At 54.6% G+C, this 17,788-nt stretch overlaps 1 protein-coding gene across 2 annotated transcripts; it reads left to right on the top strand.

The window, feature by feature from the left end:
* The first annotated feature begins 489 nt into the window (after positions 1-489).
* On the top strand, positions 490-17,538 carry SLC25A29 (solute carrier family 25 member 29). Of its 2 annotated transcripts, XM_023546555.2 has the most exons (5): positions 490-739; positions 10,347-10,390; positions 14,495-14,750; positions 15,161-15,244; positions 15,485-17,538. In XM_023546555.2, the coding sequence occupies exon 5, from the start codon at positions 15,521-15,523 to the stop codon at positions 16,235-16,237; it is 717 nt and encodes a 238-aa protein (XP_023402323.1). In that variant the 5' UTR covers positions 490-739; positions 10,347-10,390; positions 14,495-14,750; positions 15,161-15,244; positions 15,485-15,520; the 3' UTR covers positions 16,238-17,538. The 2 variants fall into 2 exon arrangements, with proteins under 2 accessions (XP_023402323.1, XP_010587142.1); XM_010588840.2 differs by lacking the exon at positions 14,495-14,750.
* Positions 17,539-17,788: the final 250 nt, after the last annotated feature.

Raw genomic sequence — 17,788 nt, forward strand, 5'->3', positions numbered from 1 at the left:
GCTGCCGAGAAGTTTCACAACTAGTGGTGCCCAAGCCCGCAGCCTTGGAGGTCCCGGAGCTCTGCGCCCGTCACCGCGGCACCGTGGCCCCATTCTACAGGCCAGGAAGCCGAGGCTCAGCGACGGAGTCGGGACCCGAACCCGGTTCTCAGGCTCCGGGCCGGCGCCCGGCGTGGACTCCAGGCGGGGCGGGACCGTTCGCCACCGCGCACCGCTCTGCCTCCCTCGCGGGGGTGACGCGGGCGGGCTCACTAAGCACACTCTTTGTCTGCCGAGCCGCCGCGCCGCCCCCGCCCGTCCACGCGCCCGCTACGTCCTCTGCGCCCTGCCCGCTCCGCGCGGGCTCAGCCAATGAAGCGCGGCGGCGGGGCGCAGCGCCCGGGGAGCTGTCCATGCCCTGCCCGCCCATTGGCTGCGCTCCGCGCTCGCCGGGGCTAAGCCGGCCGGGCCCGAGGTGAGGGACCACTGGCGGCCGGTGTGCGGGCGGGCTGCAGGCGACGCGGCGGGGCCGGGCGCGGGGCGAGGAGTCGCGCACAGAGTCGCCGCTGCCCCCAGCCCCAGTGCGACCAGGGCTTCGCGCCAGGAGGCGGCGGCCAGGCCGAGCTCCAACCCTGCAAGCCGGGGCCCCGACGGCTGCCCAGCCCGGGTAAGGAGTCGGAGGAGGAGCAGGACGAGGAGGAAGGCGGCCGCGCCGGGCACCGGGCAATGGCGCTCGACTTCCTGGCTGGATGCGCCGGGGGTAAGGAAGCTTGCGGGCGCGGGCCGGGCCAGGCGGCGGGTGCGAGGCCAGCTCACCTGCGAGCTCTCGGCCGAGCGGCTCACCTCGGGCTGGGGCGTCCCTGTCTGTAAAACGAGGATAGCCACGTCCCTGTCTCATGGGGCTGTCGTGCGCTTGACATCAGGCCCGGCGAGCGCCTGGCGCACTGTCCGCTGGCCGCGTGTCTTTAAAGGCCTTCGGTGCATGCAGGGACTGGTGGTCCCAGGCGCTGGGGTTTACGATTTGACAGTCGGGCTGGTGGATCGGGGACCGCGGGGAGGATGCCCCCTGCGTCCTCCTCGCCGCGCCCAGGGCCGAGGCCAGCGGTTGCGGAGGCCAGAGAAGTTTGGGGCTGACTCCACCTTCCCTCACAGCCATCGTGGCCGGCCTGAGGCTGCAGAACGACCACCTTTGGGGCCGGCCTGACCCGGGCGCGGAGTCACGCGTTGGCGCGCCGCCCCCTCCTGCCCCTCTCCAAGAGTTGCTGGGTGTCCGCCGGGGGGAGGGGATGCTGACGCGCCGTGTGGGAAAGCCCTCCGGATCACGAATGCGTGGCACCGGCGTGATGGCATCTTTGCGCAGGCCGGGGCTGTGGCACTGGGATTTGTCCCGAGCCTGTGACCCTGGAGAACTGAATCGGGTCGCTCGAACCGACCGTGGACAGCCTGCACATCACTTCCCGGTTTGGGCTTCAGCTTTTCCGCTGAAAGGTAGAGAGTTAATTTATTCAGTGAGTGTTAGTGAACACCTGGTTGTCTCTTTCCTCCCACTCTCCATGTGTTTGCGTTTTAATAAAGGATGCTTCCTAAAGTAGAGGGTCATCGAAAAAGAGGAAGATCCTCAGCGAGATGGATTGACACAGTGGCTGCAGCAGTGGGCTTGAGCATAACAACGACTGTGAGGATGGTATAGGACCCGGCAGTGTTTCGTTTTATTGTACATAGGAACTGACTTGATGGCACCTAACAACCTAACAACAACAATAAAACAATCAGGTACCTGCCAGCAGAGGCCTGGAGGGACAGGTGTGACTAGCTGTGATCTTAAGCATTTTAACCTGTGGGGAGGAGGGGAGTGTCCAGGAAAGTGATATGTGCTCCACGGGTTGCAAAGTCCTAGCTGTCACCCGATAGGGCCTCTCTCCCCCCAGCCTGTCACCCAATAAGGCCTCGCTTGGAAGCCACTGGCTGGGTCCCAGAGCTTTCTGCAAGATGGTGAGGAATTTCTCCCAAATCCTGGGTGCAGAGGAGGGGAGCTCCGGGTGGGGAGGGAGCATGGCCTCTGTGGATCCCGCTCTGCCCCATCCCCACCTCCTGCCCCAGCCACAGCTGTCCTCCCTCTCGGTCCCAACACCACACCTGCTGTCTTCTCCTGGGCCCCAGACCCTCCTCCATCCGCCTCCAGTGGTGGCCCCTATCTTACTTCATGGGGAGTGTGGGGTTCCTCCTGGAGCCAGGGTTCCTCCCAAAGTCATGCCAGCATGTGTCCAAGTGCCCTGGGAGCCCCGGGGTTTTGGGGGAGGAATTGTCATCCTCAGGCCAGACATGCATCGGACCCTTCTTGCCTGCTGACACATGTTCAGTTACTCTGGGCTCATGCAGGCCCCCCTGCCTGGAATGCCCTCTGTCCATGCTCACTGGTCCTCCTTCCAGAGCAGGGGTGAGGCCAGTGTGGCCCTCTGCTAGCTGCCAGCACCACCCCCTACAGCCCCGAGGCAGCCAGGCATAACTGGGGTATGGCAGGTGTTATAGATTGAATTATGTTCCCCCCCAAAAATGTGTGTATGAATTGGGATGGGCCATGATTCCCGGTATTGTGTGATTTTCCTGTTCCTGTATGTTGTAAATCCTGCCCCTAGGATGTTAATGAGGAAGGATGGACAGCAGTTGTGTTAGTGATGCAGGACTCATTCTACAAGATTGGATTGCGTCTTGAGGCAATCTCTTGAGATTTAAAAGAAAGAAGCTAGCAAAGAGACAGGGGGACCTCCTACCACCAAGAAAGCAGTGCTGGGAGCAGGCGTGTCATTTGGACCCGGAGTCCCTGCACTGAGAAGCTCCTCAACCAAAGGAAGATTGATGATAAGGACCTTCCTCCAGAGCCCACAGAGAGAGAAAGCCTTGCCCTGGAGCTGATGCCCTGAGTTTGAACTTTTAGCCTTCTAGACTGTGAGGAAATAAATTTCTCTGTGTTAAAACCATCCACGTGTGTTAATTCTGTTAGAGCAGCCCTAGATGACTAAGACAACAGCTAAGGCAGGTATTGCAAGTGGCAATATCACTGACCTCTTTCAGATCTGCCGCCGGCCATACCGATATACCTGAAACTGCGTATGGGCCCTCACTGGCCCTGGGCGAGTGGCGCCATCAGGTACACATAGGCCACTGCCTGCTGAGAGCCGAGGCCTGGCCTCGTAAGCAGTGGGGCTGGAAGTAGCTGCTGCCAAGGGGTCCCTGTGACGGCATGGCGAGGAGCAGAGGGTGGCCAGCCTCTGCCCATGAGGTCTGTCTTCTCAGAAACCGTCTCTCCTCTCCTTTGGCCAAGGAGAAGCCCAGAGAGGAGGGGGACCAGTAGGAAATCACCCTGCTCCCCAAGCAGGTGGGGTCTCCTGCCTTCTCCCTCCCCCAGCCTCCAAGGTACAGGGTAAGCCTGGTCCACAGGACAATGATCTGATTGTGTCCCAGGCCCGTCTGGGCCCCAGGCTGTCCCACCTGCAGAAGCCAATGGGGGTGGGGGGTGGTGTCCCCAGAGACCTGGCTCCCTCAGGGCAGGGAGGCTGGAGCCAGGGCTATGGAAGTGCTGCTTCTCCTTCCTGGTGGCTGGGGTGTGGCTCCTGATTCAGATGCTACGGAGGGAGGTCAGCATGTGTGTGTCACCTGTTTAGCCTCACCCTGGAAGTAGGGTGGGCACCTTGATTGACAGCACCCCTGAGGTCTTACATAGTGGATAGGTCAGAGTGCAGCCCCCAAACTCCTGTCAGGGCTCATACCCAGATGCTGGGCCCCGACAGGGCGTTCTCTGCCACAGGGATGGATAGGCAGAGGCGGAGAGAACCCAACGGTAGGCAGGAAACAGATCTGTCATCTTGATGCCCCTTCCGCCACCACAGCTGCCACGTGCCTCCAGGACCGATGGGACTGGGGTGGCACTGCTCTTTGGCCTCCTGCCCTGTAGTGTCATGGAGTGAGGGCTACCCTGAGAATCCAGTGTAGGTAGGAGGTGGGCACTGGCTTTGGAGTCAGGAGACACTGTGGCCTAGCCCCAGCAGCCCTCAAAATGACATCTTTGTTTTTTAACACTTTAAAGAGGTCCTTTGCAGCAGATTTGCCCAACGCAATACGTCATTTGATTTCTTTTTTGTACTTAGATGAAAGTTTACAGAGTAAATTAGTTTTTCGATAAACAGTTAATATGCATACTGTTTTGGGACACTGGTTGCCAACCCCATTACGTGTCAACACTGTCCCCTTCTCAACCTTGGCTTCCCTATTACCAGCTTTCCTGTCCCCTCCTGCCTTCTCCTTCTTCCCCCTGGGCTGGTGGGCCCATTTAATCTTGTTTATTTTTATGGGTCTGCCTAATCTTTGGCTGAAGGGTAAACCTCAGGAGTAACTTCAGTACTGAGTTAAAAGGGTGTCCAGGGGCCATACTCTGGGGATTTCTACAGTCTCGTCAGACCAGTAAGTCTGGTCTTTTTTTGTGAGTTAGAATTTTGTTCTACAGTTTTCTCCAGCTCTGTCCAGGACCCCCTTTTGGGATCCCTGTCAGAGCAGTTGGTGATGGTAGCCGGGCACCATCTAGATATGCTGGACTCAGTCTGGTGGAGGCTGTGGTAGTTGTAGTCCATTAATCCTTTGGACTAAACTTTCCCTTGTATCCTTGGTTTTATTCATTCTTCCTTGCTTCAGATGGGGTGGGACCAGTAGACGAATTCTAGATAGTGACTCACAAGCTTTTAAGACCCCAGATGCTACACACCGAAGGAGGATATAGAACATTTTCCTTATAAATTATGTTATGCCGATTGATCTAGATGTGCCCTGAGACTATGGTCCCCAGCCTTCATGTTGTTTGATTTCTTGACTGCTGTTTCCATGGGCGTTGAATGTGGATCCAAGTGAAATGAAATCCTTGACAACTTCAACCTTTTCTCTGTTTATCACGGTGTTGCTTTACTGGTCCAGTTGTGAGGATTTTTGTTTCCTTTATGTTGAGGTGTAATCCATACTGATGGCTGTAGTCTTTGATCTTTACCAGTAAGTACTTCAGATTGAATAATCTGAATGTATTCAATGTGTGTGGTGAGCACGTAATCCAAGAAGCTGGACTAGAAGAATGCGGCATCGGGATTGGAGGAAGACACAACCTTGCTTGCAGAAAGGGAAGAGGACTTTGATGAAGAACACAGCCTTCAGTATAGATTGCACCTCAACATAAAACAAAAATCCTCACAGCTGGACCAATAAGCGCATCAAGATAAATGGAGAAAAGATTGACGTTGTTAAGGATTTTAACTTGGATCCACAATCAACGCCCACGGAAGCAGGAGTCAGGAAATCAAATGACGTGTTGCATTGGGCAAATCTGTTGCAAAAGACCTCTTCAAAGTGTGAAAAAGCAAAACTGTCACCTTGAAGACTAAGGTGCACCTGACCCAAGCCATGGTGTTTTGAACCGCCTCATATGCATGCAAAAGATGGACAACGTATAAGGAAGACTGGAGAAGAACTGACGTCTTTGAATTACGGTGTTGGTGAAGAATATCGAATGTACCATGGACTGCCAGAAGAACGAGCAAATTTTGCCTTGGAAGAAGTACAGCCAGAATGCTCTTAGAAGCAAGGATGGCAAAACTTTGTCTCTCGTACTTTGGACATGTTATCAAGAGGGACCAGTCCCTGGAGAAGGACACCACGCTTGATAAAGGAGAAAAAAAAAGGAGAGGGCCAGCAAAAAAGAGGAAGACCCTCAAGGAGATGGATTGATACAGTGACTACAACAATGGGCTCAAACATAGCGAAGATTGTGAGGATGGTGCAGGACCAGGCAGTGTTGCGGTTCTATTGTACACAGGGTCACTATGAGTCGGAAGTGACTCGACAGTGCCTAACAATAAGTGATTCAAGTCCTCTTCACTTTCAGCAAGCGAGGTTGTTTCATATGCATATCACAGGTTGTTAATGAGTTTTCCTCCAATCCTGATGCTGCATTCTTCTCCATGTAGTCCGGCTTCTCAGATTATTTTCTCAGCATATGGATTGAGTAAGTATGGTGAAAGGATACAAACTGGATGCACACCTTTCCTGACTTTAAACCACACAGTATCCCCTTGTTCTGTTCAAATGACTGCCTCGTAATCTATGTACAGGTTCCTCATGAGCACAATTAAGTGTTCTGGAATTCCTGTTCTTTGCAATGTTATCCAGTCAAATGCTTTTGCATAGTCAATAAAACACAGGTAAACATCTTTCTGGTATTTTCTGCTTTCAGCCAAGATCCATCTGGTATCAGCAGTGATATCCCTAGGGTTAAAGATATCTATTTCACAGAGGGTGTTTTCCGTGTGTGTTCTATCTAAGGCATATAATCAAGAATAACTCCCAACTAAATTGCAGTTGGTCAAAATAGGGACCCCAAGATGAGTGTCTTAGTTTCGTACTGCTGCTGTAACAGAAATGTCACAAACGGGCAACTTTAAAGAACAGAAATTTATTTTCTCATCATTTAGGAGGCTGTTATTGTTGTTAGGTGCCGTTGAATTGTGCGCCATCCTCACAATCGCTGTTATACCTGAGCCCATTGTTGCAGCCACTGTGTCAATCCATCTCACTGAGGGTCTTCCTCTTTTTCCCTGACCCTCTATTTACCAGGCATCCTTTAGGAGGCTAGATGTCTGAATTCAGGGCACCAGCTATAGGGGAAGGTTCTGGGGGAAGATCCTTATCTCTGCCCTGGTTCCTTGGCTATCTTAAGGTGGCATCTGTCTTCCCTACTTTAGTGCTTGCCTCTGTGTCTAATCTGCTGTTTTTACAACTCGGAAATGATTAGGTTTAGGATACACCCTCCGCTGGTATGGCTTCATTAACATAACAAAGAAAGCCTAATTCCCACATGGGATCATAGACAGTGTATATTTTAACCAAAAAAAAACCAAACTCATTGCTGTGAGTCGATTACTACAACTCATAGTGACCATATAGAACAGGATAGAAATGCCCCATAGGGTTTCCAAGGAGCACCTGGTGGATTTGAACTGCTGATCTTTTTTGGTTAGTAGCCAAATGCTTAACCATTACGCCACCAGGGCTCCAGCGTATATTCTGGGGGGACACAATTCAGTCGACAGCAATGGAAGAGAGGCGTGAAGAGGCAAGGAAACAGCCACAAACCCTAAGACCCCCCCAAGTCTCCTAGGGCTTCTAGGCAAAGATCAGTGGAAGCTAGCAGGCTGGTGCGCCTTTCTGGGGTGGCTCTGACTGGGCTGGGGTGGAGGAGTTGGGGACCAAGTTTCGGTGCGAGGTGGGTTATTACCCTGTTTCTGTATAATGATGACATTGCTAGAAACAAGAAGTAACCCTTCGCAGAAATTCCCTGTTACCAAGTGGAAAGGGCAGAAATAGTAGCTTGCCTGAGCCAGCAACAGCAGGAACAGGAGGAGTAAAATAAGGCGTCCCCATGAAATGAGGTGAAACATGTCGGCTCGCGCCAGGCCTGCTGGTTGCTCCGGTGAAACCCGAGGTGCTCCGGAGAGGTTAGGACACAAAATCCAGCTATAGGTTGGTTACAAGAAACAGCAGAAACGAAGTCCTAAGAAAAGGTTGCAAATGAAGAGTTGAACCAGGCACATGCAACCAAAAAGAAACCAGGATGGGCGAATATCAAACAAAGGGAATTTTAAGGTCCTGAGCATTAACCGGGTGAGTGGGCGGTTGTGTAAAGATAAGATGTACGTACAACCTGTGACGAAGATGTCGGTAGTTGTCATTAACCTTTGTGCAGTCACAAACCTGATAACCAAGTCTAGCGGGGAGCACGAGAGGTGAGTGGTTAGGGAGGAGGCGCCAGGGCCAGACAGCCTGGCTTTGAATCCCAGCTCCACCACTTCCTAGCTGTGTGGCATGGACAAATTGCTTCTCTGTGCCTCAGTTTCCCCATCTGTAAAATAGGCTCATAGTCCTTTGTTTACAGGTGCATAGGAAGGAGGGCTAGTGCATGTGCAAAGCCAAGCACATTAACCAGCAGGTACGCCTTACTGTTTGTTACTCAGCAAATGTCAGCTGTTTTAATTACACATACAGCGAACACTTTTTGTGGCTGGTTGCCGTGGAGTCAATTTTGACTCATGGTGACAAAAGGAGAACTTGGAAAGGAAAGTGTGTGAGTTGGTGTCAACTTGCTGAGCCTCAGTTTCCCCTTCTGTGAAATGGGGTGCTCACAGCAGGTATGACGAGACTCGTAGATGTTTACAACCTGCAATGTCGGTGAGCCATATTGGAGGGGCGAACCTTTGTTCTTTGAGGGGTTTGGGTTTTGGCAGGGCTTAGGACTGAAATAAGGTAGCTGCTCAAGCCAAGCATGAGAGTAACTTCACAAGATGCCTCCCTGGGCTTGGAGGCGGCTCCCCTGTGGGGAGTAACCAGCATTGATTGCCATCAGCCAATGCCCACTATGCTCCAGCTAGGTCCTGGGAGAGGTGGACACTAACCACCTTTGTTGTTGTTGGGTGCCACCAGTCAATTCGACTCACAGCAGCCCCACGTAACAGAGTAGAATTGCCCCATAAGGTTTCCTAGGCTGAAATCTTTACAGGAGCAGGTCACCATGCCGGGTCTTTTCTCCTGTGGAGTAGCTGGTGATTTTGAACCACCAACCTTTTGGTTAGCTGAGCACTTAACCACTGCGCCATCAGAGGCTGGGTGGTGCAAATGGTTTAGCACTCCACTACTAGCTAAAACATTGGCAGAGCAAACCCACCCAGAGGCTCCTTAGAAGGTAGGCCTGGCAATCTGCTTCCAAAAGGTCACAGCCTTGAAAACCCTGTGGCACAAATGGGGTCAACGCGAATTGGAATCATGATGGCAACTAAACACCTTTACAGGTGGAGAAAGTGGGCTCGGAGACACCGAGTCATGAGCTCACCTGGCAAGTAAATGGCAGAGGAAACATTCAAATCCAGGCCCGGGTGAGGGTCTGACCCCAAAGTACAAAATCCTCGAGCCTCCTGCCTGGCCAGGAGGTGTTTGGAGCAGTGGGGCCATTTCAGGATGACATCTGTTGTCACACCCAGACCACCCTGCTGTCACGAGCAGGCCCGGGGGAGGGGCCAGCTCTGAGTCTGACAGACCTTGGCTTGACTTTGGGGAGTTGCCTCTCTGCAGATATGAGGGTTACAGGAGCTCGTGTGATGTGGCTGGCATATAGGTTGTTGTTGTTAGGTGCCATCAAGTCCGTTCGGATGCATAGCAACCCTGTGTAGAGCAGAACGAAACACTGGTCCTGCTCTGTCCTCACAATCGCTGTTATACCTGAGCCCATTGTTGCAGCCACTGTGTCAGTCCATCTCGCTGAGGGTCTTCCTCTTTTTTGATGACCCTCTACTTTACCAAGCATGATGTCCTTCTCCAGGGACTGATCTCTCTGATAACATGTCCAAAGTATGTGAGATGTGGTCTCGCCATCCTTGCTTCTAAGGAGTATTCTGGTTGTATTCTTCCAAGACAGATTGGTTTGTGTTTTTGGCAGGCCATTGTATATTCCATATCCTTCACCAACACAATTCAAAGGTGTCAGTTCTTCAGTCTTCCTTATTCATTGTCCAGCTTTTGCATGCATATAAGGTGATTGATGACCCATGGTTTGGGTCAGGTACAACTTAGTCTTCAAGGTGACGTCTTTGCTTTTCAACACTTTAAAGAGGATTTTTGCAGCAGATTTGCCCAATGCAATGCGTCTTTTGATTTCTTGACTGCTGCTTCCATGGGCGTTGATTGTGGATCCAAGTAAAATGAAATCCCTGACAACTTCGACCTTTCTTTTCTCCATTTATGATGATGTTGCTTATTGGTCCAGCTGTGAGGATTTTAGTTTTCCTTATGGTGAGGTATAATCCGTGCTGAAAGCTGTGATCTTTGATCTTCATCAGCAAGTACTTCAAGTCCTCTTCACTTTCTGTAAGCAAGGTCGTGTCATCTGCATATGTCAGCTTGTTAATAAGTCTTCCTCCAATCCTGATACCACGTTCTTCTTCATATAGTCTGGTTTCTCAGATTATTTGCTCAGCCTACAGATTAAGTATGACACACACCTTTCCTGACTTTAATCCACACAGTATCCCCTTGTTCTGTTCCAGCGGCTGCCTCTTGGTCTATGTACGGGTTCCACATGAGCACAACTAAGTGTTCTGGAATTCCCACTCAACAATTTATGGATAACATTGCAAAGAATGGCATACAGGTGGTGCTTGGTTAATGTCCCTTCCCTCCAGCAGCCCCAGTCCATTCCTCTGTGTCACACCCCACCCTAACCCCCAGCACCCCATATTGTACCTGTCTAATGCAGTTTTGATCACTGGTCCCCTTTTTTCCCCCAGGTGTGGCAGGCGTGCTCGTGGGACACCCATTTGACACGGTCAAGGTGAGTATCTTTGTTATGGTTTCATTCTCAGGCCACTGTGGCTCTTAGGCATGGGGGAGGATCTGTGGGGCTCAGGGACCATCCAGTCCGACCTCAGGGCCAGGGTTGGATTTTTCCCATGGGTTTAGAACACAGGGAGAAATTGGAGGGCTCTGTGCTGCCCAGGTGGGTGGCTGCTGTCCCATGGAGCCGAGCCAGAGATTCCTTCTGGGTCCGTTGTTGAATCTCCCAGCTTGGGCCAAGCCATGGGTCAGGTTCATGGTCAGTGTGTCCTCGGGCCTGGCCACCGAGGTAACTGAAGAACAGGTTCCTCCCGCCCCAGCATGCAGACACCCACACCATCCTTATGCAGAAATCCCCCAGAACTTTCCCTCAGGACTTTTCCCCCCAGGACTTTGCCCCAGGAGAAGTTTAGAGAGAAAATACAGAAAAATCAAAGCATCTCAGTATTTCTCTTTGCTGTAATCTTCACAGAGCTTTCATTTTTATTATTGAGAAGCTGGGGGACACCTGAGAGGTGGCTGTCATCCACATTTTGGGAAGCTGGTCCCTCCTTGATGTGCCCCAGGCCTTAAATACATCTTCCCCCCGCCCCCACCTCTTGTCTTGGGTTGTACCTGGTTATTAGCCTGGCCACGTTAGGTTCTTGCCAGCATCACCTGGAACCCAGAGCAAGCTGAAAATGGCAGGGCACCAGGCCAGGCCTTTGTGCCTGCTGTATACATGAACTTGGCACTTCTCCTCAAAGCCTGTGCTGCCCACTGGGGCAAGGACAAAGCTGAAGACAAAACGGGCTATCCCGAGCTGGGTCACTGCCTCTCAGTGGAAGCCAGAGCCACACTTACCCAGGTGTTTCTTGGCAGAGAAAAGAAGTGCATTTGGGGCTGGGATTTTGTCCCACAGAGGCAGGTCCGGGCTCCCTCTGCAGTCTGTTTGTGGCAGGACCTTGGCCAGGTGCTTCAGGTGCAGTGTGAGCCCAGCGGGCTCCCTATGCCCACAGTATCTGCTGTGTGGGACTGAATGCTAGTTCTGAAGAGCACGGGGCTCCTCCCGAAGGCAAATGTGGGGAGGAGGCTGATGGGCTGGGCTTTCTTGGCAAGCAGCGGCCCCGGAGTTCCCTACAGGGCCTGCCTGGAATGAGGCCTGGGCAGAGTCTGCCCCTGTGGCCACACACACACACCCACGCCCCACTCTGCACAGCCCAGGACAGCCTGGCGGTGCCCACGTGACCCTGTGTCGATGTCTCGGGTCATGTGCTATAAGTGCCTCCAGCTGTGTCAAGCCAAGATGTGGCGGTGACTCAGCCCTGGTCTGGCCAGGCCTTCTGCAGGCTCCCGCCTGGTTCCCTCAGCCCTTCACTTTTGTCCCGAGGCTCCCACTTTCTCTGAGCTCCTGAGCCCACGACCAGCACGCCTACAGTCATTCTGGGCCAGGAACCTCTCGACCCCCCTAGGGCTTTTAAAAGCACCCTGGACCCCACTTCTTTGCACCTGGAGAGTAGCCTTTGAGAACATTTATTTGTGACTTTTTTCGGCCACTGCGGCCTGCCAATGCCATCAGCTTTTTATCATAAAGGCGGAGGGGGGCGGGGGAGGAGAAGTCAACCAGTCATCACTACTTCCCTCAGTTCTTGAGGCCTCTCTGTCCCCCTGGGGTCACACGCTGTGACATTGTGCAGGTCATGCCATATGCATTGGGTCTAATCTGGCATTATGTCATCAATGGCTTCGCTCCTCTGACCACCTGTTTTTTCTTATCAACGTTAAGCATTCTCATTAAAAGAAAATCAGGACACGTAGGAAGCAAACGGTTCCCTTCCTACCACGACTCAGCCACCACGGCCCCCAGAATCTCTGCTACCAGCCCCTGTAGGCACCTGGCGTTCTCTAAAGGTGTTTCCATCCTCAGGGCCACACACAGCTTCCCTGTGGTGAAAGAAATATGGATTGTAAGAAAAAAACAAACAATAATAGAGATATATGGCCTAAAAGGAAACAGGCCTTCTTATGTCTTTTCCCTCAACGCTTGTCCGTAATTTCCACTGAAAAACAGAAGCGAACACAGGCCGTGTGTGTGTTTCCTGCTTTCGGCAAACGCAGGATTCACAGTTGTTGACATGTGTAGAAAAGTGCACACGTCACAAGTGTAGAAATCTGTCAACCACCCTGAAGTACACACCTGAGTGACTGCCACCCAGGCACAGAGCCAGGACGTGGCTGGCCCCTTGCAGCCCCACTGTCTCCTGACCACAACCCCAGCCCATTCTTCAAACACACCCACGACTCTTGTTCTGGCACATGGGTATGTTTGGCCTGTTTTGAACTTCATGGAACTGGAGTCCAGAGTACTTTAGGGGACACCGTGTTCCACATCAGGCCACACCATCTTGGTGGCCTCAGACCCTTGCGTGGCTGGGACAGACTACAGTTTGTTCCTCCAAGCCCTTCGGAGTGACACTTGGGTCTTGCTAGGCTTCCGCTGGTGCCCAGGACCATAGGCCACCTCGCGCACATATTCCTGCAGGAGGTGGGTTCTGTCACGCTGGACGTGACAACAAGCTGGGACACCGTGTCCAAGGCCACTGTCATCAAGCAGTGGTCACTTTGCCCAAGGAGGGGTGATGACTAGCCTCCTGGGGGCAGGGAGGCAGGGAGCTGGGTGGCCTTGGGGGCTGGGCGGGGAGCCGTGCCTGGATGTAATGTTACCATTTTATGTTGCTTTAACTGCCTTTACTTTCTGAGCTAGGGGCTGTCTCCATCCATAGCAAAAGTGTAACTTTGTTGTAGATGAGCGTATGCCTCATCCTGGAAAGCCTAGTAAGTACAGACCAGGTGACCCCAGACCATGGGCCTGGGCCCCCCACGCCCCCTCCCCAGAGTGCCCTCCGTGCCTGGCAGGGGACAGATCCTGGGGTGGGGGCTCAGGCGGGGCTGGTCGAGAAACACCAGGCCTTTCTGTCCCAGGGGGGCTTCAGGTTGGGGTCTCCCAGCCCTAGGGGAGCTGGGAGCCTCCTGGGCTTCTGTGCGGATGACTTCTTTTCCAGGGTGGAGCCACAGTTTTCAGCAATCCTTAGAGGGAATCCTGTTCCCCCAAAATGCTCAGAACCTCAGGTCTAGATTTTACAAGACTTGGACCATTGAGCTACACTTCCCCCCAAACCTGGTCCCCCCCAGATTCCCAGGCAGCAAGGCCTCATCACAGACCCAGGGCAAGACACAGTGGGGGGCCTTTGGGGTCCCCTATGGAGAAACTGAGTCTCTGAGCCTGACGGACTTTCCCAAGCTGGCCTGAAGTCAACGTTTAAAGACGTTCCCCAGACATCGTCAGTACTGGAATCCCAGGAGGGGACAGCTCTGCATCATGGCAGTTTTACTGAAACAGCCCTCTCAGTGCCCTGCCAGGGGCTGCAGGCCGAGATGCATCCCTCCTGAGACCCCAGAACGTTGGAGGGGAGTGGAAGACCCTGAGGAACTTGACCTGAGCCAGAGCTCATGGTTAATATAATATGAAAGTTCAATTTGGCCCTTTCCTCCCTGAAAACTCACCTCGTCCCCTGCCAAGTGCTGACACAGAGCTGGGCAGCCTGGGTGGGCAGGGGCTGGTGGGTGTACCTTACAGGGGAGTCCACTACCAGGATTCTGCTCCGAGCAGTGGCTGCCAGCTGCTCAGCTCCTTGTTGGCAGAGACAGTCACCAAACCATTGATGTGAGTGAATTCTCCGATAAAAGATGCCCCTATTCCGATGGCCAAAATTGAGAAGGGTTCCCTGATCCCGGCTAAAGCCTGGCCGTTCCCTATGAGCGCTCTTGCCCACCAACACCCTCGCCCCGTCCAGCACAGCTGCTCACATACCTGGAGAGGACAAGGATGCAAGTTGCATCCAAGTTGCAGAACATCTCTGAGCCTCAGGCTTCCCAGCATTGAAATGGGCGCACGTATGCTCACTTGGGCAGGTTCCAGGTGTGAAGGTCCCGTGCTGCCTGGTACCGAGGTGCGCGATAGTTCTTGTTTATGAGTCAGCCTGAGGATGGGGCTTACCTAGTCGACCCCCCCCCCCCACCCCATGACTGATTCTACTTCAGGAAAGTTTCCTCCTGCCCACAGCTGCAGAGCCTATGGATCCAGAACAGACATAAGCAACAAAGAGCTTGGACATGGCCAAGGCTCTCAGGAGGCTGGGCCTGACCAGTGTCCCCAAGCCCAGATTGCTGACATAGGTTCCCAAGGAGATGGCCAGCTGTCCTGCCAGCGCTTTCTTTATTTAACTGATGACCGCTGTCCTGAGGAGGGGCTCTGGGCAGGAACCAAGCAGGAGTTCCGTGGAGCCCGTTGCTGTGCTGGGAGCCCCTGCTGTGGACAGGTACCTGGTGGAGCCATCAGGTCAGGAGGCCCTCGGCATCTGCCATGGTTTGGACAGTAGCCACTCTCAGCCAGGATGCCTAGTGTGGCAGGGACAGTGGGGAGGTGTCAGGGACTAGCTTGTGCCTGACATTAGTACTCTGAGCACAGTAGGGAAGACGGTCTTAGCCTTCACTTGTCTCAGCTCAGATGGAGACTGTCGGGGACCCCTTGCCCAGACATCTCCATGCTGGTGGTCCCTGTGTCTGCTCACCACTAGCCCCCACCCCAAAGAGCACACACACCCAGCCCTGCCCCCCTAGAATCCCAAAAGCTCCTTGGCTCCCTGTCTTGTGCGGCTATCGACCTCCCTGAGGGCCCTCCCCTGCTCTGGGCCCCCACGGCCACCACTCAGGGGTCCTAACCTTACAGGTGCGGCTGCAGGTACAGAATGTGGCAAAGCCCCAGTACCGAGGGACGGCGCACTGTTTCCAGTCCATCATCCGCCAGGAGAGTGTGAGTGGGGGTTGGGGGGAGGCCCTTCTACCTTTGTTGTATCTGTGGGCTATTTGACGAAATCAGGGCTTGGGAAGTGGGCCAAGGAGATTGTCCTCATCAAATCGGGCTGGGTCCTCATGAGAACCTTGGGGGGCTGGGGCTGCTGTCCTGTGCACAGACAGAGCTCACAGGGAGGGAGGCTGGGCACCCCAGGCTCCCCACCACCCTGGGCCCTGATGCCATCTCCACTACCTGCAGGTGCTGGGCTTATACAAGGGCCTGGGCTCGCCCCTCATGGGGCTCACCTTCATCAACGCACTGGTGTTTGGCGTTCAGGGCAACACGCTCCGTGCCCTGGGCCGTGACACGCCGCTGAACCAGTTTCTGGCAGGTGCGGCAGCAGGTGCCATTCAGTGCATCATCTGCTGCCCGATGGAGCTGGCCAAGACGCGGCTGCAGCTGCAGGACGCAGGCCCTGCGCGCACCTACAAGGGCTCCCTGGACTGCCTGGTGCAGATCTACCGGCGCGAGGGCCTGCGCGGCGTCAACCGCGGCATGGTGTCCACACTGCTGCGTGAGACGCCCAGCTTCGGCGTCTACTTCCTCACCTACGACGTGCTGACGCGCACGCTGGGCTGTGAGCCGGACGACCGCCTGCTGGTGCCCAAGCTGCTGCTGGCGGGTGGCACGTCAGGCATCATGTCCTGGCTCTCCACTTACCCGGTGGATGTGGTCAAGTCACGGCTGCAGGCCGACGGACTGCGGGGCACCCCGCGCTACTGCGGCATCCTGGACTGTGTGCGCCAGAGCTACCAGGCTGAGGGCTGGCGCGTCTTCACGCGGGGGCTGGCCTCCACGCTGTTGCGTGCCTTCCCGGTCAACGCCGCCACCTTCGCCACCGTCACCGTGGTGCTCACCTACGCGCGGGGTGAGGAGACCCGGCTCGACGGTGAGGCTGTGCCCGGGGCCGCCCCGGCAGCACCCGCCCTGGCCCAGCCCTCCAGCCTGTGACATTCAGGCCAGTGCCGCCCAGCCTAAGCTCCCCGCGGCTGCTTTTCAGAACCCAGCCAGGAGACCAGCTGGCATTTTGCCATGGCGCTGATGGTCCTTGCCCATGTGTGAGGGATAGGGACCCCATCACACCTGGATTGAATTCCAGTCATTAACTGGGCCACGAAATTAATGTCCACAAGCCCCAGTTTTCTCAGCTATCAAATGAGGGTGCTCACACCACCCACATCGTACGGTCCTGAAGGTCAGAGATGACGCCTGCAGCGCTTGGCCTGGTGCCTGCCAGAGTCCCGGTCAGCGCCAGCACTGCTCCTTGGGGGCTTCGGGAAGCCCAGCCCCACACTATAACTCCCCCTCACCTGCCAATACCACCTGCCTTCCAGCCAGCCCGAAGCCCCGCCCCAGGGGTCTGATGGCCCTGCCTAGCAACTAACTCCCCTAACACCTCCCCCAGTACAGCCCTGGGCACAGTCCTGGGCCACCTGTCCTGTCTCTAAGGGACAGAGGGGCACGCGGGAGGCCTCCTGGTGTCGCAGGACTGGGTCCCCTGCTGATGCACTCCCAGCTTCTCCATACAGCACTGCTGGGGATGCCCCTAGGGCTGCCGCTCCCACAGGGGAGTCCTTGGGGCCTGCAAGAAGAGGCTCCTATCAGCTTAGGGGCTGGGGTGGGGAGGGGCAGACCCAGGTCAGTGGGAAGGGAGGAGAGCCCCATATGGATGTGACAAGGGGAAGTCTTTGTACCCTGGGCCTCAGGCAGCCCATCTGTAAGATGGGGCCATGGGTCAGCTGATGTCTACGATTCTGGCCCACTACTGCCAGCCCAAGTTCCCCAAGGTGTCCAGAGTATTCATCAAGGGGAGCAGTATGGGACCTCCTTGCCCAGGGCTGAAACAGCTCAAGCCACAAACAAGCCAAAGGTCAGTTCCTCCCCACCCCAGCAAATAGTGCTCCCAAGAGACAGTGAAAGTTAGTAGGCACACAGTTTGGGGCCCCTGAGGCAGAAGAGGCCCCTGCAGGCAGAGGGAGGGACAGGCACCCATCCCTGAAAGATGTGGAGCTGAGGCCCTGTGATTGGATGGGGGGCGGGTGTCTTTGCACAGGTTCTTGGGTGCCTGAGGGCATGAAGGTGGGTCTGGCCCTGAATCCCGGCCTCCTTTGCCCTGAGTGCAGCTCACCTTCCCAGGGAGTGTGACCAAGCTCATCCACGAAGCAGACTGTCACCACTAAGACCTCCAGCTTTGTACGGGGTATAACTATTGTACATAAACTGCAGAGGGAATAAAGTTCTGTTTGTCTTAAGAGAGTGGGACTTCGTTTATGTGTGGTAGAGGGGGCCTGCATTCCCTACCCTCCTCCCCTGTTGTCATAGGGGCCCTCGAGTCCTGCCTGTGTGACCTTACCTGATAAATCTCTGAGAGCCTCAGTTTTCTCATCTGCAAAGTGGTGCTAATGGGGCCTGAGGACCAAGTGAGATAAACGCATAACGTGCAGGCACGGCCTCAGCCATTTAGCCAGGGCTCAGAGGTCAGCAAGGGGAGCCTGGGTGGCA

The sequence above is a fragment of the Loxodonta africana genome, chromosome 10, assembly GCF_030014295.1.
Source record: "Loxodonta africana isolate mLoxAfr1 chromosome 10, mLoxAfr1.hap2, whole genome shotgun sequence".
NCBI classification, from domain to species: Eukaryota; Metazoa; Chordata; class Mammalia; order Proboscidea; family Elephantidae; genus Loxodonta; species Loxodonta africana.

What these genes read in the sequence shown, in the direction of transcription:
- SLC25A29 (XM_010588840.2), top strand. Translation starts at nt 706, where the DNA reads ATGGCGCTCGACTTCCTGGCTGGATGCGCCGGGG. An exon ending in ACCCATTTGACACGGTCAAG is followed by an intron (nt 10,391 to 15,160) that starts GTGAGTATCTTT and finishes CTAACCTTACAG; the next exon opens with GTGCGGCTGCAGGTACAGAA. An exon ending in CCATCATCCGCCAGGAGAGT is followed by an intron (nt 15,245 to 15,484) that starts GTGAGTGGGGGT and finishes CACTACCTGCAG; the next exon opens with GTGCTGGGCTTATACAAGGG.